The 24,921-nt window shown below is 37.2% G+C and overlaps 2 protein-coding genes across 2 annotated transcripts; one reads left to right on the top strand and one right to left on the bottom strand.

Moving 5' to 3' along the window:
• Positions 1–2,467: 2,467 nt before the first annotated feature.
• LOC126381500 (zinc finger protein ZFP2-like) lies at positions 2,468–15,033 on the top strand. Its single transcript, XM_050030981.1, has 7 exons — positions 2,468–2,680; positions 5,185–5,311; positions 6,587–6,652; positions 9,783–9,845; positions 10,948–11,043; positions 11,641–11,748; positions 13,399–15,033. Exons 1-7 carry the CDS (start codon positions 2,540–2,542, stop codon positions 14,727–14,729), a joined length of 1,932 nt encoding a protein of 643 aa, XP_049886938.1. The 5' UTR covers positions 2,468–2,539; the 3' UTR covers positions 14,730–15,033.
• A 1,663-nt stretch (positions 15,034–16,696) lies between these two features.
• On the bottom strand, positions 16,697–24,489 carry LOC126381501 (gastrula zinc finger protein XlCGF57.1-like). The gene is made up of 6 exons (XM_050030982.1): positions 24,290–24,489; positions 23,168–23,306; positions 22,411–22,461; positions 22,121–22,180; positions 20,680–20,784; positions 16,697–19,475 (listed from the first exon to the last, which is right to left on the bottom strand). Exons 1-6 carry the CDS (start codon positions 24,428–24,430, stop codon positions 18,274–18,276), a joined length of 1,698 nt encoding a protein of 565 aa, XP_049886939.1. The 5' UTR covers positions 24,431–24,489; the 3' UTR covers positions 16,697–18,273.
• Between the last annotated feature and the right edge of the window lie 432 nt (positions 24,490–24,921).

Below are 24,921 nucleotides of genomic sequence, written 5' to 3'. Positions count from 1 at the left end.
TAAAGGAGCCATACTGTGAATATGGTCGCCCGGATCAAACCATATCTCACATAGTGAACGAGTGCCCTCTACACCGGTTCCCAGGTGGTATAGCCGACCTGCATTGTGTGTCGGATGCGGCAGAAACTTGGTTAGGGGAGCTTTAGCTGGATAATGATCCACGCAGGATATTTTATTTTTGGCTGCCATCATCATCATCATCATCATCAGCCCATTAACGTCCCCACTGCTGGGGCACGGGCCTTCCCTATGGATGGGTAGGGAGATCGGGCCTTAAACCACCACGGGGGCCCAGTGCGGATTGATGGTTATTAACGACTGCTAATGCAGCCGGGACCAACGGCTTAACGTGCCTTCCGAAGCACGGAGGAGCTCGAGACGAAAACATTTTTTTTTTGTGGTCACCCATCCAATGACCGGCCTTTGCGAAAGTTGCTTAACTTCAACAATCGCAGACCGAGCGCGTTTACCGCTGCACCACCGAGCTCCTCCTTGTCTGCCATACGCAATAATAATAATAACACATCTTAAGTACTTACTTCCTTCTATCAACCATGTCTAATCATCGAAGACTGAAGCAGCAGCTTATTCTTACTCTTATGACGGTATCCGTTTCATAAATTACACCGAATATGTAACTAATATTTACAAATTGATTCTGTAACAATATCGTTTACTACAATAAATATTTCTTCTTAAATCGTGTGGGTTGTGAGGTGGAATACCAACCTAACCTGAGCCGCCAAACGCCCCTGACATGGCTCATGTAACGACTGCATACTTACCGAAGTAAGTAGTAACCGGGACCAACGGCTTAACGTGCCTTCCGAATCACGGATCATGTTACTTTCGGACAATCAGGTGATATGCCTTTAATGTCCTAACCAAACTAGGGCTCACAAAGTGATTTTGGTGATATGTCCCCACCGGGATTCGAACCCAGGGCCTCTGGATCGTGAGCCCAACGCTCAACCACTGGGCCACGGAGGCCATTCATAAACATTCATAAGTAAGATGATCCGTGCTTCGGAAGACACGTTAAGCCATTAGTCCCGGTTACTATTTACTGATTTAAGTACGTAGTCGTTACATGAGCCATGTCAGGGGCCTTTGGCGGGTCAGTATTACTGACGCCAGGGTTGATGGGATTGGTAATCCACCTCACAACCCACAGTGTTTTTTATTGTTTTTTTACGTGACTTATTGTAGATTTGCCGCAGATGGCATTAACTACTTGGCCGGACAAATGGGGAGCGCTGAAGGCTCTCACCCGGTACAACGTTTAGACAACAGGCCTGAGGGAGCCCAGGTGGGCGCGAACCTCGGCTCAGGGTGTCCGTCTGAGAGGAAATATATTTGAGAGAATTAATCGACCCTATTGGGTTAGCGATAAGCGCTGATTGAGGGAAATCGTCTACCACCTGAAGAGTGTTTATGGAATCAAGTATGTTGTATCCTGTGTATTGCATTGTATAATCGATTTATAAATAATAAAACTCACCGTTTGTATTCTAGTTTTTAAGATTGTTTACATTTATTTTTTTGATTGTTTTTACAAAATTTTCTAACAAAATTAATCCCACATTTCGTGAAACATGTCCACGTTGTTTTGTGTCAATTTTTATTTCATATTTTGAATTTTCGAACTTGTTTTTTTTTGTTTCGCCAGTAGTTTTCACTGACAAAGGTTTTATACTTACATACACGCTACTGGGCACAGACCTCCCCTCAATCAACCGGAGGATGTTTGGGCTAGTAGCCCAGGGCCAACGGCTTAACGTGCCTTCCGAAGCACAGAATCATCTTACTTTAACAATCAGGTGGTTCAAGCCTGCAATGTTCTTACCAAACAAAGGACAGCGATTTCGATAATGTCTCCATCGGCAGTCGAATTCGGACCTCCAAGATGGTGAGCCCACGCTCTAACCACTAGACCACGGAGGCGCCTATCTACTTACTTATTTAAATAGAATAAATTGATATACAAAAATGAAAAGACCACACAAGCGTTTTAATTTGAGTATTTTTTAATGTTTAGCGGCTATTTTATTCACCTGCCCATCCTATTGTTAAGAAGGGCGTGATTATTTTATTGCCACCAATAAAATAAGAATAATTTGGCAACTCTAAATAAAATGTCATGTTGATATTGATTTTTTTTTTAGTTTGTTACGGCTCTGGTTATTAGACCATTGGCCGAAAATTGTTGACATTAAAGTTGGTAACGTTCGAAAATTAGAACACGAATTTTATATTTAAAATAAGTATTTTGCTAATTTTATTACAAGATAATTTAATATGTTTTCAGTTTTATTGGACTAACAATAAAAAATATACACATACATAAACTCAAGCCTATTTCCCATCTGAGGCAAAAATAAATAAAACCGACAATAAAATGATTGTTATCGTATCAAGTTTCAGAACGAACTTCATTGTTTTTTTTTTAATTTAGAAACCCGTCACCACAAAACACTACAAAAGATTGATTTTTACATGTTATTTTTACACAGTTTTCCATAATAATTACCAATCGAAAATGTCGGAAATATGGAATTTGGGAGCCCTGTGCCGCTGTTGTCATGCAGACGGGACCTTCAAGGACTTAGAACTACCTTATATGTTCCAAAACAAAGTTGAAGTGTACGCAACAATTCTTCTTGAAACTTTTGGTATTTCAGTAAGTATTCTATTGTTTTTTCGGCGCTAGTTCTGCGGGCGAGGCATTAGAGACTTTTTCCTCAAGCTTTGAGACGGAATTTTGGTTCATTAGGGCGGCAATTAACACTGCATTTTTCTACACCATCCTACATTATGAACCTTCGGCTCGTAATTGCTCTCCCAAACTCTGATTTATTTATTACGGCTTCTTAATTTTATTTCTAACAATTAGTATAGTAATACTTCTTTAAAAAAATAAGAACCAGTGAACAATCAAGCCGCTTCCAGCGACACCTTACTTGGTCAATTTTGATAAGTTAGAAGTTAAAATGGAACAACAAACATAAATACACTTATATATCGCTTTAAACGATAAGGCCGCCATTTGCCATGTACCTAGTTAAGTTTCTTGTGTAACATTTTTTATTTTAGTTTGAGTAACAACTCCGTGCTTCGGAGGGCACGTTCTGGTTTAAGATATTTATTTTCCCATAAGAATTTTACAATTCACTTATATGAGAACTTAGGTTACACGTACAAAAATATTGCGACAAGAATACAAGCGGACGATTATTATTTTAAAGGAAGGTAGTTCTCGATCATAACATAACTTATGAATACTTAGCTAGTTTACGATGCGGCAAAAATACACAGATCTGCGTTGACTAGATATGGTATGGCAATCGAGTTTTGGTAGTTATTTTATTAATTTATTTGAGTAACCATAATATTTATAGATGCTTTTTTTATTATTGTTATGTATATGTATTGTATAATGTTGATTACTTTGATGCTATATTTAAATATTTATTTTATTTTTAACTGTATTATGTTGTATTTGTGTAAAGATTGTGATAAAAATGGGAGGCTCTTTTAACTTGTATACAAATAAAACATATAAAACATCTATTATTAAAATCCATATCCGACTTGCTATACCTTTAATTCACGTCATGATTAAGAATTTGTATTAGTAATTTGAATTTATGATTAGTAAGTATAATATGAAAGCATATACCTACACCATTTCTTGCCATAATCGTGAAAGCGTACAACTACACAAACCGCAAAAATCGAAAACTGTAGGTTAGGTTAGTTATTTCCATTATTCAAATATCAGGTTATATTTTTTTTTTTTTATTATTATTTATTCGTTTTGACATTATGGGTTTCGGTATTTTCAATTATAGATTTCAATAACAGATCCGATAAAAATGCTTAAGGCTTTGTTTGGGTTATGTGATATTTTAATAATTTCTTAAATGTTTGTATTTTTTTTGATTCTTTTATATCTTTAGGTAGTTTATTATATAACTGCGCCCCTTCAAATGTTATGGCCCTTTTTCCATAGTTAGTGCGTGACGTTGATAGTATTAAGTCATTTGCCGATCTTAATACGTGCCTCGTTTGTATATGCTTCCTTTTGCTAAAAGAAATATTTGTGTGTATGTCCTTAGTTAGTATTTTGCGTATTAGTATACAGGTATTATAGTGGTATGATTGTGCTGTGGTCATTATTTTAGTTTTTTTATAGATGATGTTACTGGGTGTTAGGTAGTCAAATTTAAATAATGCTTTTATTAATTTGTTTTTTAACACGTTAAGCCGTCGGTCCCGGCTATTAGCCGTAAAAAACACCTCCACCAACCCGCAGTGGAGCAGCGTGGTGGAGTATGCTCCATACCCCCTCCGGTTGATTGAGGGGAGGCCTGTGCCCAGCAGTGGGACGTATATAGGCAGTTTATGAGGCTTCTGCCATTACATTACATTTTTGAATAATTATGCACCCCAGCATTGAGAAAATAGGTAATTATCAAGTTAAAAGTGAACAACGCCATCTATCGTGTGTTTGGGGAACGTCGATTGGAAAGACCCTCATTATTAAAAGTATTGTTCTATTGTGTGTCGTCTACCAATCAAATCAAAAAAAATCAAATGATTTGATTTTGATTTGATTTGATTTTGAATCAAATAATTATACTTTATTGCACAGAACTAAAATTTCAACAATCAGACATAACACATGAATACAGTACAATTTGGGCGGCCTTATTACTCTAGAGCAATTTCTTCCAGGCAACCACCAATCTGGTTAGTCCATTCAAAAACTCAAACAGTTTTTATTAAATCCTTCCTGTTCTTCTCTTATCAGAGGTTGAACAACATCAGGGTTAGTTTGGAGACTGCAGCTTGAAGTAGCTGGTGTTGTTGCAAGTGAACCAATCTTACAAGCACATAATAACGAGTTCTTACCGCGTTTAAATGGGGATATGAGACTCCCGATATTTCGACACTGTTGCAAGTGCCATGATCACATATCCCCATTTAAATGTGGTAAGAACCCATTATTATGTGCTTTAATTATGATAATAACCGCGTAAACTTAAAACAATGTACAATCTTACGTGTTCTTAACCCAGGCATGCTGCCTCCAGCCAACACTTCTTTGTGCCCCCTGGAAAATGAGCTGAAGGACCTTGTACTTGACATTTATCATTGTTTTAATAACTATGTTTTTTTCAGGTAACACCACCTCCGTTTGAAGCTAGCTACACTATCTGCGATGATTGCATTGAACGGCTTCGGGATGCCAAACTCTTCAAAGATCAGGTTCTGGATTGTGACCAGAAGTTCCTGGAATATTGCCAAAGTAAGTTATTATTATTATTACAAGCCTTTATTTCAGACTTTTTTTAATATTTTATGTTTTGTTTTCGCCTGTGTGCCTTCTGCAGGCTAAGGCCTCTCCTAGCTCCTTCCATTTTTCTCTGTCCTTCGCTATTGTTGTCCCTCCTTCCCCTGCTGTGTTCTTTATTTCATCTACCCACCTTCTGAGTCTACCTCTTTTTCTTATCCTGTTACTGGTGAACCAAAAAAGTAAGTTACATACATACATACTACACATAAAATTCACAAATGTCGAATTCCAGTAAAATGACAATCTACAAATGCATACTTAAACTAATCTGGATATATGGTATTCAGCTTTGGGGCACTGCTAGTAATAGTAATATAGAAATTCTGGAAAGATTTCAAAGCAAGGCAATGCGAACTATGCTTAATATCCCACAATATATTTGCAACAATTTTATCAATGCTGACCTCAACATTAGAACTGTTAAACAAGAAGTTTCACAATTTAGCCGGAAATACCAAACAAGACTCTCTAACCATATCAATCCATTAGCGACACAGCTAGAAATGACTGGCAGCCTACTCCACTCCAGACTAAAACAACATAACACACACAACATAACATAAATAGCCTATATACGTCCCACTGCTGGGCACAGGCCTCCTCTCAATCAACCGGAGAGGGTATGGAGCATACTCCGCCACGCTGCTCCACTGCGGGTTGGTGGAGGTGTTTTTTTACGGCTAATAGCCGGGACCAACGGCTTAACGTGCCCTCCGAAGCACGGAATCAACTTACTTTTTCGAACAATCAGGTGATTCAAGCCTGAAAAGTCCTTACCAAACAAAGAACAGTCTCACAAAGTGAAAACAACATAATGTCCCTAATCTAGTAAATAGATTCGACAGCATGTAATGGAAGTGGCATTGATGAATGCCCTTCTAAATAAAGTAAACCATATCAGACTACAAGTTAGACCTAAAATTGGCTCATTGTTGAACAACAGATCGCCAAGTAGCAGAATACAAAAGAGAAAAAAAATTAAAATACATACTATTAAACAGAACAACCAGTTCAGTACAAAAAAGGGGGCGGCCCAAAGAGACCTGGCGACCTGGCTCAGTTAACCAGGAATTAAAAACAAAATATCTCTGCATGTCATGGGAGCATGCTACAGATCGCGAGGAGTGGAAATCTGTTATTCGAGCTCTACATCCCAACAGGGGATAGATTTTCTACGATAATTATGTTGAATTTTGAATGAATAATTCTGATTTATGATTTTTTCAGATGAACAACAAGCGAACATGGCGTCATGTATTAAAGTTGAAATGGACGATTATTCACTTATTAATGGTAATATAACTGTCTTCTAATCTAACTCCTCCGTGCTTCGGAGGGCACGTTAAGCCGTTGGTCCCGGCTATTAGCCGTAAAAACACCTCCACCAACCCGCATTGGAGCAGCGTGGTGGAGTATGCTCCATACCCCCTCCGGTTGATTGAGGGGAGGCCTGTGCCCAGCAGTGGGACGTATATAGGCTGTTGATGATGATGATGAACTGTCTTCTATGCTGTGGGTCACAACCTACACGATAGAACACACACACTACAACACAACACACACACAAATTATATGAAGATGGCTACATCATCATCAGCCCATTAACATCCCCACTGCTGGGGCACGGGCCTTCCCTATGGATGGACAGGGAGATCGGACCTTAAACCATCACGCGGGCCCAGTGCGGATTGATGGTTATTAACGACTGCTAATGCAGCCGGGACCAACGGCTTAACGTGCCTGCCGAAGCACGGAGGAGTTCGAGATGAAAACTTTTTTTTTTGTGGTCACCCATCCTATGACCGGCCTTTGCGAAAGGTGCTTAACTTTAACAATCGCAGACCGAGCGCGTTTAGTTTTTTTTTTTTTATAAACTTGCAATCAGTCCTTGGACTTTCAGCAGTTCTTTTATATGGTATTATGTCGAGTGAGGCTTGTCCTTCCGTTGTTGGCCAGCCTTTACTGTGATAGGTTATCCCATATATGTAGCCGTCTAAAGCGTCTCGTATCGAGCGGTTCGCTAAGGTTCTGGGCATACATGCTCTGCTGGCCGTGCCGCCGGCGCGCACTGTCTCTCGCAGACACTCGCCGCTCCTCCGCGCACAGCACATGCTCAATGCACTCTTGGACTCAGCACCAGAGTGTGATCTGTTTATGAATGAATGGACGAGTGTGTGTCGTGAGTGTCTGAGGTTCTGCGAGGCTATGAATGATGAGTGAAAGGTGATTTAATTTTAGTTTAAGTATTGTGATTTTTGTGATTCCTGTTTTGTAATGCCCTATTAATGGCACCTGCGTGTGCCTCTATTTAACTTTCACGGCGCATTAGCGCTTCGGCACTGTAATGTCGTGAAAAAAAGGTATAATAAATAAATAAATAAATAAATAAATAGTGGTTTACATGGTGTGTGATTCTATCTTTGTATCTCTTTGTCGAATTAGATATTTCTTCCCTGACAGTGGGTATCTCTAAGTATACGTGGATTTCATCCATTCTCGTGTACCGTGGGGCATTAACAATTTTCTTGAGCACATTATTCTGAAACCGCTGTAGGCCCCGATTCCTGCAGACACCGCCTAATTTTATTTTAAGTTATATCCGTCATTTTCATATCCGTCGAAAAGGAAAGGGACGGATGATTCACAGCTCTTAATTTTAGGAAGAATGAGTAAATGAATGAATAACCCGGACGAATCAAAAAGGTACGTCGCTGGTATGCAATCCGTTTGACGTGCTGTCTACTTAACTGTGTCGGGTTATTGACTGATGTAAAATTTTTAGACGGTTGGTTTAGATTTGTGCTTAAAATTGACGTGTGTTCCATAAAATTTATGCTAGTCGATTACCCGTCCCTTTCCTTTTCGGCGGATAAGAAAATGACAGATATAACTTAAAAGAAAATTAGATGGTATTTACAGGAATTAGCACCGTAGTATAACTTAATTTTAAAGAATTTAGAATACAGCACATAATAACGGGTTCTTACCGCGTTTTAATGGGGATATGAGACTCCCAATATTTCGACACTGTTGCAAGTGCTATGATCACGGGATGGCTGATGAGATTGGAGTGGAGTAGGTAGATCCATAATTTCAGTCATCCCGTGATCATGGCACTTGCAACAGTGTCGAAATATCGGGAGTCTCATATCCCCATTTAAACGCGGTAAGAACCCGTTATTATGTGCTTTAATTATGATAATAACCGCGTAAGCTTAAAACAATTTAGACTACGTCTGACGTTAGATCGAAAAGGTGAATATAGTATTAAAATTATATTAGTCGTCAGCGTTTACACTGAAATTGCATAAGGCACACGTTTCCGCAGCGAGTCCGCGGGCGTTGACCTGATGACTTAGGTATTCCACGAGTCCGGGTAATAACACACACATCAAATTCAAATTCAAAAATATCTTTATTCAGTAGGTAACATAGTTACACTTTGTATCGTCATTTTTTACATAACGAACGTCTCATCCGCCTAAAACTACTGCAGCTTCTCACAACCTGTATAGCCGGGGAAAAGAAGCTGCAAGAAAAGCACTGCAGCTGTACAAGTGTACTATATCCTCTGCCGAAGGTTGTCTGGAAGAGATCGCTCTTAGCGATAAGGCCGCTTTGCCCACCTTAGAATAAGTTTATCCTGTAAATGTTTTGTGAATTTGTGTGCAATAAAGTGTTTTATTATTATTATTATTATTAAAAGCCTCGGCGCAGGGCCCTAGACGTTCTTTAAAAAAATAAACATAAAATATCGGTATACAATTGAGTAATTTAGCTGCCTAATATCAGTTCTCAGACAGTTAATCCCATGCATTCATATCTTCTAAAAAATCACTAACTTTATAATAACCTTTTTTGTAAAGTTTTTGTTTAACTACTGTCTTAAAACAGCTGAAAGGCTAATTCTGAATTTAATTTCTGTTAAAAGACGGAAGAAGAGAGAAGGTGAGCCGAGAAGAGTGGAGGTATCGAGGCCTTTCCCCAGCAGTGGGATCAAGTTGCCTAGGCCCTAGATAAGTACAAATAATAATTGAAATTTATTTTATTTTGAGTTTTGTTTATTTGTTTTAGTTTTATTTAATGATATTAGGCAGCTAAATTACTCAATTGTATACCAATATTTTATGTTTATTTTTATTTTTTTAAAGAACGTCTAGGGCCCTGTGCCGAGGTTTTTCTTGCAGCTTCTTTTCCCCGGCTGTACAGGTTGTAAGAAGCTGCAGTAGTTTTAGGCGGATGGGACGTTCGTTATGTAAAAAATGTCGATACAAAGTGTAACTATTTTACCTACTGAATAAAGATATTTTTGAATGTGAATTTTAAAACTGAGTTCAGAAAAATTGAGAAGGTTCTCAGTTCATTGGGATCTGTTTTTCTTCTCTTCGTTCCTTTTTCTTCTTAATACCTTGACATGTTTCAGAGCCTGTTGATGATAAAAGTACGATCCATATCACGTATGAGGGACCGGCCATCAAAAACGACAGTAAGTCATCAAAACATATCCCGATTGGGGAAGTCAGAGGCACGGTATAAGAAGACCAGGTATGCTCCACCCTATGACAAGCCGCCATTGCTAGCCCATTGATGACGTAAGTGTTACCATTAAATTGGCATCTCCAACATTCCAAGGACGTAAATTTTATTATTGAAAATTAAGTGAATTACTGACTAATGTATTTAATGACTATTACTTAAATCATTAAAACTGTACGTAAACCATTTACTAAAAGTTCAAAATTTCCTTGCAAAGTAAATATAAAAACATTGGTCGTGGGTAATTTATTTTTTACAAAATGGCAACACACGGTGGGATGACGTCAACTGGGCTAACCTTGAAATGTTAGCTGTCACTTTTGAGCTTATCTGGTCTTCTTATACCATGGTCAGAGGTACATCCATCGCAAGATGGACTAAGTACCCACACCTCACCGAGCTTTCTGTTAGACTAACGTGATAGGTGAGCCGTATCGCCGTCTATAATGGTCGAGCCAACTGTGTTAGTGAAATCTGCACTTGAGATAAATTAATGTTATATTTATATATGTCGTGGCCAGATCGAAGAATTGATCATTTCATGATGTGTTAGACCATTTCATGAAATAGCCAACTCAAGTTTTCCATATCGTTGAAACGTCAACGTTTAATGATATTTCAATCAATGTTTAGCCATATCTTTAATGCAGGCGGTGTCCATGCTATGTGGTGTAATAAAAATGCGAATAGTCGATTAATTTCTTAGGTTCAAAATTATGTACCTATTCGATATGGAAAATTGTACAATTACATTGATTCATCGGTTATAATATCAATCAAGTTTTAAATTTAATCGACGCCAGCGCCACTATCGGTGGATAATGTTACTAATTTTACGATATGATTGCCAACGTTTGGCCATATCATGAAGTAATCATGCATTTAGTTGCTCATATCGTTAAACGTTTTGTGTTCATTGATCTGGCCAAACTATATCATGATGTGGCCAACGTATGATATTCTATTTCATGAAATATGACCATTTCAAACATGATGAAATGATCAATTCTAAGATTTACAATTTACCTGAAACTATTTTTTTTAAATTTCAGGTTACGATGATGACTTTCATGATTACGAAACTACAGAAAACATAAAGGAAAAAGAAGAAGAAGAAGAAAAACCTAAAAAAACCAAAGAAGAAGAAGGTAAAACCTTTTTTCTCTTTTCTACTCTTTCACAAAAAAAATCCATCTACGGACAACTAGACGTCTGCAGGCATTCCATCCTTATGTTGTGGATATACCACCAATCAGCACTAAACGTTTCGCTTCTTCCTTTTTGATGCGAACAGCGTTAACCCAGCTAAAGTTTTTCTAGTGACGTGAATACAATTATTGAAGAATTGCAGATGTTTAACGACGACATAAAATACACCTATGAGTATGGTTAAATTTTTGTTGAAATTTCATATAGAAAAGGCAGCCCCCGACGGATATTCCTCGGTTATGTATTATGGTAAAATTATCGCTACATTTAAGTATATCTTCGAGAAACAGACACGTTAGGAAAAACTGTAAACATCCATATTCATTTTTTAGTTACCTACTTATCTATATCTATTATCTATTACCGATTTCTCGAGATATCAAATCTTTTTTAGAAAGTATTTTTAAGTCTATTATAATATTTCGTTACATAATAATTGGGTGAAGTCGGGGGTTTTGAGTTATTTTATTCTTTTTCGATAAGATTTTTACCGTCGTGGGTTTTTTTTTTTCAAAATTTTTAATTTTTTGTTACAGATAATACTCCCAAAATAAAACCTGCATTGAAGAAAAGATTGCCAGCAAAAAGAAAACTTAAAACAGAGAAGGATTCAACTTCAGCCAAGACTACTAAAACTGATAAACGTAAGTACACATACATATATAAACTCACACCTATTTCCCACCGGGGTAAGCAGAGACTATGGAATTCCATTTGCTTCGATCCTGACACACTTCTCTTGCTTCCTCCGCATTCGTCAGTCGTTTCATACACGCACGCCGGTTCAGAGTAGATCGTACTGAACCTTTTCTAAGGACATCTCCAATTTGGTCAATGTACGTCCTTCTAGGTCTTCCTCTGCCAGCCCTACCTTCCTTACCTTAGGGACAGAGTCATCTTCTCTGCCCTCCACTGGGGCAATTCTTGTTCGGCGCGTCCTTGCCACGGGGATGGGCGCCCTTACTTCAGTAGGCCGGAGTGAGATGGTAACTGAGTTCGCTTAGGGACCCAGACCTACGGGGTATAACGTAGAACCCTTGCCCAGGGATACGGGTGAAGACCTCAAAGGTTGCAGAGGAGGAGATGGGAGCCATCGGTACGGCAGTGCAGGACGGAAGGGGCAAGTCATGGTATAAGAAGACCAGGTATGCTCAAAAGTGACAGCTAACATTTCAAGGTTACCCCAGCTGACGTCATCTCACCCTGCGTTGCCATTTTGTAAAAAAAAATACCCACGACCAATGTTTTTTATATTTACTTTGCAAGGAAATTTTTGAAGTTTTAGTAAAAGATTTACTTAGTTTTAATGATTTTTATATGTGTGACAAGTAATAGTAATTAAATACATTAGTCAGTAATTCACTTAAATATCAATAATAAAATTTACGTCCTTGGAATGTTGGAGATACCAATTTAATGGTAACACTTACGTCATCAAAGGGCTAGCAATGGCGGCTTGTCATAGGATTGAGCATACCTGGTTTTCTGATACCATGGGACGAGTCACAGGGACTGTTAACCTGTAATATAAAAATATCAAACAACAGTTATTTTCATAATTATACGCCTCTGCCATTACATTACATTTTTGAATGCAAAACACACTATACACACACAACACATACACACACACACACACTATGCACTATGTACTATGTACCCGAGCAATGAAAAAATAGGTAGTTATCACATCTGTACTGTTTTTGGGTAACGTAGCCTGGAAAGTCCCTCAAAAAAAAAACTAAACGGATGTTCGTCGAAATGATCATAAGGTGGTGGTGGACGTCAAAAAGGGCCTCACTCAGCGGCGTGAACCACGACCCTGGTGTTAACTGGACCCTGCCAGCAGCGGCGTAGCGTAGTGTGGGCAGGGGCGGCCTGCCCCGGGCGGCACTCTTTAGGGGGCGGCAAAATTTTCCCAATCTATAATACATATATATAAAAATGAAACCCGTTTTCCGTTGTCACGACATAACATAAAAACGGCTTGACCGATTTGGCTGATTCTTTTTTTGTAGTTTACTAATAACCTGTACAAGGTTCTTACGGAAAAAAATATTAAGAAAATCTCTCAGAAAGATTGAAAAATATACATTTAATTTTGCATATTTTAATAAACGAACGTAACGTATATAAACGTTCAATTTAAAACAAAAAATCTGTGGTAATTTGTAAATTGAAATACCTAAATAAAAGGGCGGCAAAATTGTCTTCCGCCCCGGGCGGCTGACACGCACGCTACGCCGCTGCCTGCCAGGCGAGTTTTGTATTTGTAACACCTTCTTCTGTTTCAGCGAATTCATCCAAGAAGCAGAAGACGGCATACTTAGAAGTGCAATTGAAGACTGAGAAAGGTGTCACATACTCATGCAAACTCTGCGGAGGCACTTACAGTAGCACTGAAGATTTAAAACAACACGCCAAAGAAAGTCACTTAAACTTGCGAATCAAATGTGACCACTGCACCAAGACATTCGGTAACAAATACAGTTTGAAGAAACATTTGAAACTGTTCGCGACCGTAGACAAACATAAGTGGAAATGTAATTATTGCGACATGCGTTTCACTTCAAAACCTAGTCTTTCATGCCACGAAAATACGCAACACACCAAAAAGGAACGGTTCATCTGCGATTTATGCAAGAAAGATTTCTACAACAAATCAAGTTTGCGACGCCACCTCAGATGGCATAGTGGCACTTCGAAAGCTTTCGTTTGCGACATCTGCGGTCTTCAAGTAGGAGACAGCGCCAACCTGAGAATCCACGTAATGACGGTACATGAGAAAATTCGCAGGTTCCGCTGCAATGTGTGTGAGAAAGCTTACAGCACTAACAAATCGTTGAAAGTACACGTCGCCAGCCACACAGGCGAATACCCGTTGGTCTGCGACAAGTGTCCCAAGAAGTTTCTATACGAGAACACATTAAGAAGACATAAAATGATGCACGAAAACAACGCGTCTCACAAAAGAATCTACAAATGCATGGTCTGCCCTTCCACTTTCCATATCAGGGGCAGATTCAAAGCTCACGTCATGAAACACTCTGGTTTCCTCCCTTACAAATGCCACTTATGCCCAAAGGATTTCTCTTGCAAGTATTCTTTGAACAGACATATAATTCAGCACAGCGGTATCAAACGGTTCCATTGCGAAGTGTGTCAAGCTGGTTTTGTTCAAAAGGCTGCTTTAGGGCGTCACGTCAAAAGAGTACATGACCCTACTAAAGGGTTGAGGGTTAAAGTGAAGTGTGACTTGTGTAAACAAAACGTTCATGATTTGGAGAAACATAAGCAGAGGCATTTTGAAAGGCCGCATATGTGTCAACAATGCAAGAGGTCATATCCTTCGACCAGCTCGCTAAACAGGCACATAAGAAATGAACATTTAGGCCACCGCGCGCACCCCTGCGACCAGTGCACTAAAGCCTACACTAGACCAGATGCCCTGAGGCGTCACAAAGAGAAAAAACATAAATTAATACCGAAAACTGAACAGAATTACGACGAAAGTTTAAACGTATTTACTATAGAAAATAAACAAATTAATGTAACGTCCGAGCCCTCGTGTTCGCCGGCCCACACCTCAAACAAATCTCAAATCAAATCAAATATACTTTATTAATATGCACACAACATATAAAACAAATTTACACAAATGGATGATAGATGCAGTACAATCTGGCGGCCTTATTGCTAAGCAGAAATTTTTCTCCTGCCGCCCGGCTGGAGTCGCTCACCGGGTCTCCTTCAACAGACAGTGTGCACTCACTTTCTCTCTCACTTTGGTCACGGCTATGGAGCCGAATGGACGTTCACTGCTTTAGCGTTACTTGTTAATTAGTGCTGTAAATTATATTTCTTGGTTACCTTATTTGTTATTCTGTAAATTCATTTAAGAATTATAAGGATTTTTGCCTTCTTTCAAACTTTTTTTAATAGGCTAGTTTCCAACTAGTCAAATCAGTTAATGTTGACGACAGGTCGACATGGCAATCGGGGCATGAGGTGAGCCGCGGAGGCGGGGTCGCCCCGCACACCCGCACAGTCCCCGCGGCGTCTTAGTCTTAGTGTCGCACGAGTCCGTATCGACCGCGTTTATCGATTATAATCTCGCTCACATAATAAAATTTATTACTATTGTGTTTGACAAAGCTTAAAGAGATAACAACGAATGCAATTTTGTCAGTCACGGCAGACAACTGGAGCAATTTCGAAAAACATGTCCAGAACCTTGAAAATGAATATTGGGAAAAAGACATGGCAATGGAAAATGAAATGGAAGATTTTATTATAAAAGTCGGAGATACCAGTGACGAAGATTCTTTAAGTTTTTGTAGCGATACGTTAGATGATTCAGATGAATAAATATTAACTTAAATGAAAACGTGGTATTATTTTATTCACATTTTGTTACGTACATAATAAAAATATATCGATATTGAAAACGTCACGTCACTAGATAATTGCCATGTCATCTGTCGTCCCCTGTCGTCCACAGTACTTTTTACTAAACGTCAAAACACAAACTTACTATGGAATCTGTTTGAAAAAGCACACTGTGACGTCATAGAAAAACGTTATAAAATGTCGGACTTATTACGTTTTTCTGGTTTAAAATTCATAAATAAATTACTTAAATAGAAAAAGTTATGGTTTTTTTTTTTTAGTTTTAGATGTGTCTTTAATTTTAGTAATCAGAATTTCATAATGTATCTTAAACCTAGTACACGACCCAATTATTTCTAAAATCGTAAAAATATATATATATATCTCTTTCGTATTAAAAGCACCGTATAACTCCCGGCAAACTTCTTGAGCATCGAGTGTCGTAGTGGGGGAAAGTTTGCGCACGTACACTTCCGTGCAAAAACATGAACTTTTGATTATTTTCTTAACTTCATTAAAAAAAACAATTATTATATTATTTAATTATGTAAATAAAACTAAACTTATATTATTATATTTTATTAAAACTTATATTATATTATTATATTTAAAAAAAAACTAATCGTCAGGTAAGTATGATATTCCTTCCATGAGGTTGAAACCAGCAATACCAGAGCTAGTGCTAGGTTTTGGATCTGTAGACATAGACCTCGTGCTAGTAACTAATTCTTAAACTTAAACAAATGAGCAATAACAAAAAAAAACTAACAAAAGAGCAATAACAAAAACGTGACAGTTTCACTGCACGCAAGTGTATTCGGGAGTCAAAGGGACGAAGACAGAGTGCGCGGGGGAAGTATCGACTGATCTACCAATAGCCGGTCGATGCAGGACTCACCCGCCCCCGCGCCCCGTACCGCACCACCAAAGAGATCTAAAATTCAGTTGTGCGCAGTCAAGGTCGATGCTCAAGAAGTTTGCCGGGACCTATATAAAAGGTAGATTTCCCCATAACACTTTTTTTTTAACTTGTTATCCCCTTGGGGTAAGGCAAAGCCGTGCAGCCATAGTCTTAATGTTATTTTTCGTCTTGTCCACCATAAAACACCTTTATCATTTTATACAATGACGCAATAAAACACCAACGTAGTTAAATCACTTCTTTGTATATTAAAAATATATTATTTATCTGTGAAACATATATCAAAATTATTACATTAATATTCTTTTTACATACTTAATTGTTAAATTAAATAGTTATATAATTATAATGCTTTTTAATAAATTAATTACAATTACCACCTTAACAATATATAGCGGTGAACATTTTTATACAGGTGTTAGTGACATCGTAACGAAAACTTAGGTATGATTCAGGACATGATTCTCAGTTGATATCAAGTGGAATTTTGCGTCGCAAAATATAGAACTGAAAATTTTATAAAATAATTAATTTATAATAATTAATTTTATATAATAATAATTAATTTTATATATATATATTTTTAAGTAATCTTTTATTTTTATATTTATTTGTGGTCACGTAAACCAATTTTAGTCTGTGCCTGCTTATAATGACAATAGTTTATAATATATAGGTTTTAAGTTTATAAACAATCTTTTTGTAACATTTCCAGTTTTTTTTATAATATATATATTTTTATATACTTTAAGCCTAGCATTGTATCGTTAGTTTTGTTTACTGTTCTCATCAAGTTCTACAATTTGTTTTATTTGTAGTATCCTGTGATTGGCGAACAAACATTGTACTTACTGTAATTATTCTTAGTTAATTAATAAGCTGTTGGATATCCTCAATAAATAATTTAATAAACAAAAAAATAATACAATACAATACAAATACACTTTATTGCACCAAAATAAAAAAGAAATAATAAATTTTCCGACAGGATATTCCACTTGATATCAAATCGGAATCATGGTCTGAATCATCCCCCTCAGTATTCGTTACGATGTCACTAACATCCTGCATGTATTTGACAGTCAAGCAAAGATCAAACGAATTTGAATAATCACTTATTAGGTAATAAGGATAAAACCTGCCTATTTCTCCCATCAATAATACAAGTTTAGTTTTATCTCTCATTTCTCTCTCTTTCAGGTGTCGCTACTGTTGAGTTATTGTTGAAATTTTGACAGTTCGCCATACTATTTGAGTAAAGAAACCATCGAATTTTATTTTAAGTTATATCTGTCATTTTCTTATCCGCCAAAAAGGAAACGGACGGGTAATCGATAGGCATAAAATTTATGGAACACACGTCAATTTTAAACACAAGTCTAAAACAACCCTTTAAACATTTTGCATTGGCTAATAACCCGACAGAATTAAGTTGAGAGCACACGTCAAACGGTTTGCATACCAGCGAGATACCTTTTTGATTCGCCCGGGTTATTCATCCATTTACGCTCTTAATTTTAGAAAGAATCTAAAATTAAGAGCTGTCAATCATCCGTCCCTTTCCTTTTCGGTGGATAAGAAAATGACAGGTATGACTTAAAGTAAAACAGGGTCCACATAATATCAGCGTCGTGGTTCACGCCGCGACTTGTGCTGAGTGAGGCCCTTTTATCTCAGGACGTCCACCACCACCTTATGATCATTTCGACAAACATCTGTCTTGGTTTTTGTAATTGTTTTAGTGGAAATTTGATATGATGTTGTTGTCTTTTTTTTGTGTGTGGCGTCCTTTTATAATAAACTATTTCTATTCTATTAAAATTAGGAGGTGTCTGCAGGAATCGGGGCCATTGTCATTTCATTCGTTCTTACCCTGCCCACACCTATGCTTTTTTAATCCACTATTCTGACTGAAATGACCGTTACATTGGTCACATGTAACTGATCTTTCACCGGAGTGTATTCGCATATGCAATTTTAAGTTACCGTTGATTGAAAACTGCTTGTGACAGACATTACAGTTATATGGTCTCTCTTCGGAATGTACTTTCATATGTTTAGATAGGTTACCTATTTGCTTGTTACATATTTTGCATGTATAAGGTTTGATCCCGGTGTGTATTTGCATATGTCTCTTCAACTGCCCCGTCTCCCTAAACGACCGTTTACACACTTCACATAAATAGGGCTTCTCATCTGTATGTATCCTTTTATGGATTTTTAAATACCCGTTGTCCGAGAAACGTTTCTGGCAAACTTCACAGGAGTACGGCTTAGCACCGGTGTGGGTCCGTTCATGCAACTTGAAACTTGCCATTTGAGCGAACTGTCTTGAGCAGAAACTACATGAGTACGGTTTAAATCCTGTATGAACTCTCATGTGGACCTTCAAAGTTGTGTACGCTGTAAAGTTCTTCTTGCAAACGTCACATGAGAACGGTTTCTCTCCAGTGTGAACTCTTTCATGGATTGCTAAGTAACTTTTACTAGAAAACTGTTTGCTGCATATGTTGCAGGAGTATGGTTTAATTCCAGCATGGATTATGAAAATGTGTCTTTTGAGATGTGTCCGTTGTGGAAACCGTCTGCCACATACATCACATACATAAGGCCGTTCCCCGGTGTGGGTCAAAATGTGTGACTTCAACGTCTGATTGTGACCAAACGACTTGTTACAAATGTCACATGTATATTTCTTCTCACCGGAATGCACTTTCAAATGTTCTTTCAGACCCTTCTTCCGTTGAAACTCCTTCTCACAGAAACTGCACCGGAACTTCTGATCGGAGTGGCCGTTTAGATGAGTTTTTAATTTATTCGGTTTATCGAAGACTTCAGTGCATAACTTGCATGGGAATTTCCCGCTTTCATTGTGGCATTCGCTTATGTGTTTGGTTAAGTCCCTGTTGAGTCCGTACCTGGTGTCACAGAGCAGGCAACGGTACGTCTTTTCTCCGCTATGTATCTTCATATGAAGTTCTAACGAGCCGTTGTAAGAAAATGTCTTCGGACAAAACGTGCAGGGGAACTTCTTGATTTTCTTATTCGATTTCGGATTGTCTGTAAAAAAATACAGTTCAATTCTTGATTAATGGTTTTTGTGTGATCACGTTTTTGAATAATTATGTACGGTCACGAGTACTAATATTTAAAAAAAAAAAGTTTATGTATACACTTTGCAACCATGTCACATTAACTTGTTTGACAATTTAAACCGTAAGCCTCATTAAATGTCAAATCTGATAGTGCGACAGGGTTCTAAAGTGGGTACATGGTATTGCTCATCATGACTGTACAAAAGTAATAAGAAAATATATAATTATCATGTTAACTTGACTGCCTGACAGTTGCTCAGTTACGATCGGAACGCGAAGGGGGACGGACGTCGCCTCGTAGGTATTTACAGGGACTCGTAATGCGAAATGGGACAGAGCCCGGGCACCTATCGCATGTCCCTTGATTCGGTCGGATTACAAATAGTTTCGCGTTTGAATACAATTTCGTCGAGCACTATAATATTCTAATAAGTGGTTATACAAAAATTACTTAAGAAGAGGGTAGTTTCGAATCGGTACAGACAACTTATAAAAATTCAGTTTCGGTGATTTTTCTACATACAAGGTGTTAGTGAAATCGTAACGAATGCTATGATGGGTGATTCAGACCATAATTCTGAGTACTTGCATACGAAAATCATAAAAAGAAACGTGAATTTTCAGAGAAAATTCCACTTGATATCGACTCAGAATCATTCCGAATCATCCCCCTCAGTATTCGTTACGATGTCACTAACACTCTGTATCTGGAAGGATATTTTGATTAATTTTGTACTATTTTGTGTGTGTTAAGTGATACAAAAATTAGTCAGTTTCATTTGTGAAAATAGTGATATATTAAAAACACTGCTGGGACTATGTGCGACGAATTCCTTTGTATATCTGCGGCTCAACATGCATCGGTAAGTGGTATAACTCTTATTCATCACTAATTTAAGAGCCACGCTCTTGACGGTGTAGCATTCTTAATTCTTTTTAATGTGTCTTTATTTAGTAATCAAAATGACCCAATTCAATTTGCTTCGATTCTGACATACAATACAATACAAATCCACTTTATTACACCAAAATAAAAAGAAACAATTACAAAAAGACTCTTAACTAAGTACATGGTAAATGGCGGCCTTATCGCTTAAAGCGATTTCTTCCAGACAACCGTGAGGTGACATACATACACATACTAAAAGTTAGACGTTTATGAAACCTACCATCTTGATCGCGTTTGATCTTGCTGGCTGCCAGCACGGAGAGTGGCTGGTCCTCAAGGTCTAGCACCGGCTGAATGAATATCTCCATCGAGGGTAGATTGTCATCTGAAATCAGTTGCACAATAACGGCCCCGATTCCTGCAGACACCTCCTAATTTTATGTTAAGTTATACCCGTCATTTTCTTATCCACCGTAAAGGAAAGGGACGGGTAATTGAAAACTGTAAATTTTAAAATAGGCATCTCGCTGGTAGGTATGCAACCCGTTTGACGTGTGCTGTCAACTTAATTCTGTCGGGTTATTGGCCGTTAAACTAAGGACATCTTCACAGCCCCATCTATATTGTTTTTAAGGAATGTTGCCTGGAAATTTCCTCTCTAAGATGATCATTATCTCCATGTGAAGACTTAAAAGCGAGTGTTAATGGTTCGAATTCCCGGTCAGGATCTAAACCACAGAATCCGAATTTATTTTCTTATATTACAATACAAGAAATAAACATAAAATTGCTATTCAAAATTCTAGATTAAGTAAATTAAATTCATCTTTTTTGGGGTTATGTATACGTTTTTACAATAAAATACCAGATAATATTTTAAATTTGTCAGAAAATAAATTTAAAGCTCACGTGAAGCTTACTTTATGTAAAAAAGCTTATTATAAGATTAATGACTACCTAAATGATAAAAATGTCTGGTATTGAATGTGTTCCTCTAGTTATTAAATAACTTGTAATGTATATCCTCATTGGTTTTTAAAAGATGTGTTGCTGTTGCAGTTTCTTGTCATTTTTTCTCCTCAGCCATAACACCTTGCAAAATGACGTAAATTCAAAAATGTTACATTGACCTTCAACAAGTTTATCCATGATAATTACGTTGAATAAATGATTCTGATTTCTCATCTATAAATCATGGTAGGTATAAGAAAACTAACGGGCTTAGCACCGTAAGCGTGCGAGTCTTACTCGCTTCGACATACGTCACCCGTCACTCTCTCACAGTACTGCACAGAAAGAGACAGATGCGGCGAGAAAGAGTCGCGTCCTTACGGTGCTAAGCCCGCAGGTATGCACAAAAGTGACAGCTAACATTTCAAGGTTAGCCCAGCTGACTTCATCCCACCGTGTGTTGCCATTTCGTAAAAAATAAATTACCCACGACCTATGTTTTTATATCTACTTTGCAAGGAAATTTTGAACTTTTAGTAAAAGATTTACTTACAGTTTCAATGATTTTTATATATGTAACAAGTAATAGTAATTAAATACATTAGTCAGTAATTCAGTTAATTTTCAATAATAACATGTACCGGGGTATGTACTTGTACGGGGTGTAAGTCGCCGACAGTCCTTTTAAAATCCAAACTCCATTGTTTTACTATTGTGTCTAGAAACCTCGACTTTACGAGGTTATACCATGCTATAAATTAATATCTCACCATCGTGATCCATGCTATCTTCCACGTCATCAATGCTCTGATGGTCCTCTTCTTTAACGACTGAAATTATTGTAAAATATTCATTTTTTAAGTCATAGAATAATACTACGTATAGAACGGTAACAGCCTCCGTGGTCTAGTGGTTAGAGCGTTAGGCTCACGATCTGGAGGTCCGGGTTCGATTCCCGATGGGGACATTGTCGAAATCACTTTGTGAGACTGTCCTTTGTTTGGTAAGGACTTTTCAGGCTTGAATCACCTGATTGTCCGAAAAAGTACAATTTGATTACCTTCACGTGGTTCATCCTCAGTTTTGACGTCATTTTCGAATGTAGGAAACCCTGAAACAGTAATTAAAATTATTTTTTTTTGTAAATAAAAAAAATTAAGTGAATATCAAAATGTGTCAAGTTTGGTGGCGACTGTCATATAATTTTTTCGTGAAAAATTGGGAAAATTGGGAATTGAAAAATTCCTTTTTCATGTCGGAACCGAGGATCCTTTTGGATCTTTTTCATGTCGGAACCCAATTTTTCACGAAAAAATAATATAAAATTTCGCCACCAAACTTGAAATTTTGAGATTCACCCATGTAGTATAACGAGTAACACCTTATTATTATCTAGGGTCGATATTGAGATGATGTTTTTTTTTTCTTTATTTTTAATAAGGGATTTTTCAGGCTACTTTCCTCAAAAACAATATAGATGGCGTTGTATATATTTTCCTTTGTTTAACCTTCAAACTTCATGGATAACAGACACATGCATCTTTTACCTTTGTTTTTGAGTACAAATGATGACTTTTTGAATTTTTATTACACCCAGGCACACTTACATCTTCCACCCATTATTATTCTGATCAAAATCAACATAATTCTATTCATAATTTGATCCAAATATCATTACATTGTATTTTAGAATAATTATGTACTAGAGTAATGAGAAAATAGGTAATTATCCCGTTTAAGCTGTACAACTTCTATTACTTTGGAGTTCTTTGTTTTTTTCTTTATTTTTTTTATATTACACAACCACCAATATTAACCTTTACTGTAATACTCGGCGAACTTCTCTTCACTAGCTAGGACTTGTCTCCGAAACTGCACGGCATCGCGCAACCGGGGTGCGCAGGCGACGCATATACAGTAGGTAGATGCACTGTTCTCTCCCATTGTGGGGGTTATCTGGAAAAATTACAATAATATATTTTTTTTTTTTTTTTAAATAAAGTATTATAAAGTTTACAAATACCTATTTTAAGTAGGTATTTATTTAAATTGTAATATTATGAAGCATTAATTTACCTAAATCTATAAATACAATAATATAGTTTATAAAATAATGTACACTAAGTATTTGTACTTTGTACGTATATTCAATAAAAAAATATTACATAATTGTATTTCACAAAATTAAAATTTAAAATAAAACATAACATAAACAGCCTATATACGTCCCACTGCTGGGCACAGGCCTCCCCTCAACCAACCGGAGGGGGTATGGAGCATACTCCACCACGCTGCTCCAATGCGGGTTGGTGGAGGTGTTTTTACGGCTAATAGCCGGGACCCAACGGCTTAACATGCCCTCCGAAACACGGAATCATCTTACTTTTTCGGACAATCGGGTGATTCAAGCAGAACAAAAAAAACATATAACATATTAATAATTAAATACATAAAGACATCATAGTAAAAAAAAATAATGTATTTTGTAGAGGAAATAAAGATTTCAACAATCTTTTTCTTACGTCTCAGGTTCAGGTATTGACGATCAATCATAGTTTATTTTATTAATAAAACCTAACATGGTACGCACATAATAGCAGCATTCGGTAATGTAACATTCTTTAACTCTTTCAACTAAATTGTAAATACTGGCTAGGTTTCATCACTCCAAACTCAAATTTAGTTTTTTTTTCTCTTTATCTCCATACCAAATTTCATCAAAATCGGTTCAGCGGTTGTAAGCGTGAAAAGGTTACAGACAATCAATTGTTTTTGCATATATAATATTAGTGTAGAGTAATAAACAGTATGGATCATACTTAGACTATCTCTTTATCCATAAGCATGTAATGAAAGTAGAAATAAAGCAAAAATGACCAATATATAGAAAAAATAATAACGAAGCTGAATATACAAGAAAATATAGTTAAAATACTTACAATAATATTAAAAGCTTCTCGCAACATAACAGAGTAAATCTCTTCGGTTCCTTCATAAGAATACGGCGCCCCCAGACTTCGTACGTTGCCCTCAGTATGACAACAGCGGCACAAACCGCTAATATTCCACTCGGAAGACATTTTTCACATTGTTTTTAGTCAAAAATCCTTTTTAATTGCCTGAAAATGCTAATAGGAAAGCGAAAGTACACGAATTGGTATCGTTTGTTTTAATTAGAACATTATCAGAGGAATAGAAAGAGATAGTGGTAATACAAACTTATCAGCGTTTCCCTTATTAACTTTGCATATATCGCCACTTTTGTTACAGGTAAAACGCATAAATTGACAAGGAAAATTAAAAAAACAACAAGGGTAGTGATGTGGTCAGTACTATTCGGTATGGTTAAAAATTCTAAAATCGAGAAGTTATAATTTAAAAAATCGATTATACTCGAGACTGTTTGACTTTATATTACACACTCTAACATTTTTAACCGTAACTGGGCGCGTAAAAAGGTATACAAGCCAGCAACAACTTACGTCTTACACCGTGCTAGCTAGCCACGGGCCTCCCCACAACTCAATCAACCGGATGGGGTAATGTATTCCACCCAAAACATGATTCTACC

This window comes from Pectinophora gossypiella, unplaced genomic scaffold (genome assembly GCF_024362695.1).
Source record: "Pectinophora gossypiella unplaced genomic scaffold, ilPecGoss1.1 Pgos_58, whole genome shotgun sequence".
NCBI classification, from domain to species: domain Eukaryota; kingdom Metazoa; phylum Arthropoda; class Insecta; order Lepidoptera; family Gelechiidae; genus Pectinophora; species Pectinophora gossypiella.
This window is presented reverse-complemented; position numbering and strand designations above follow the sequence as displayed.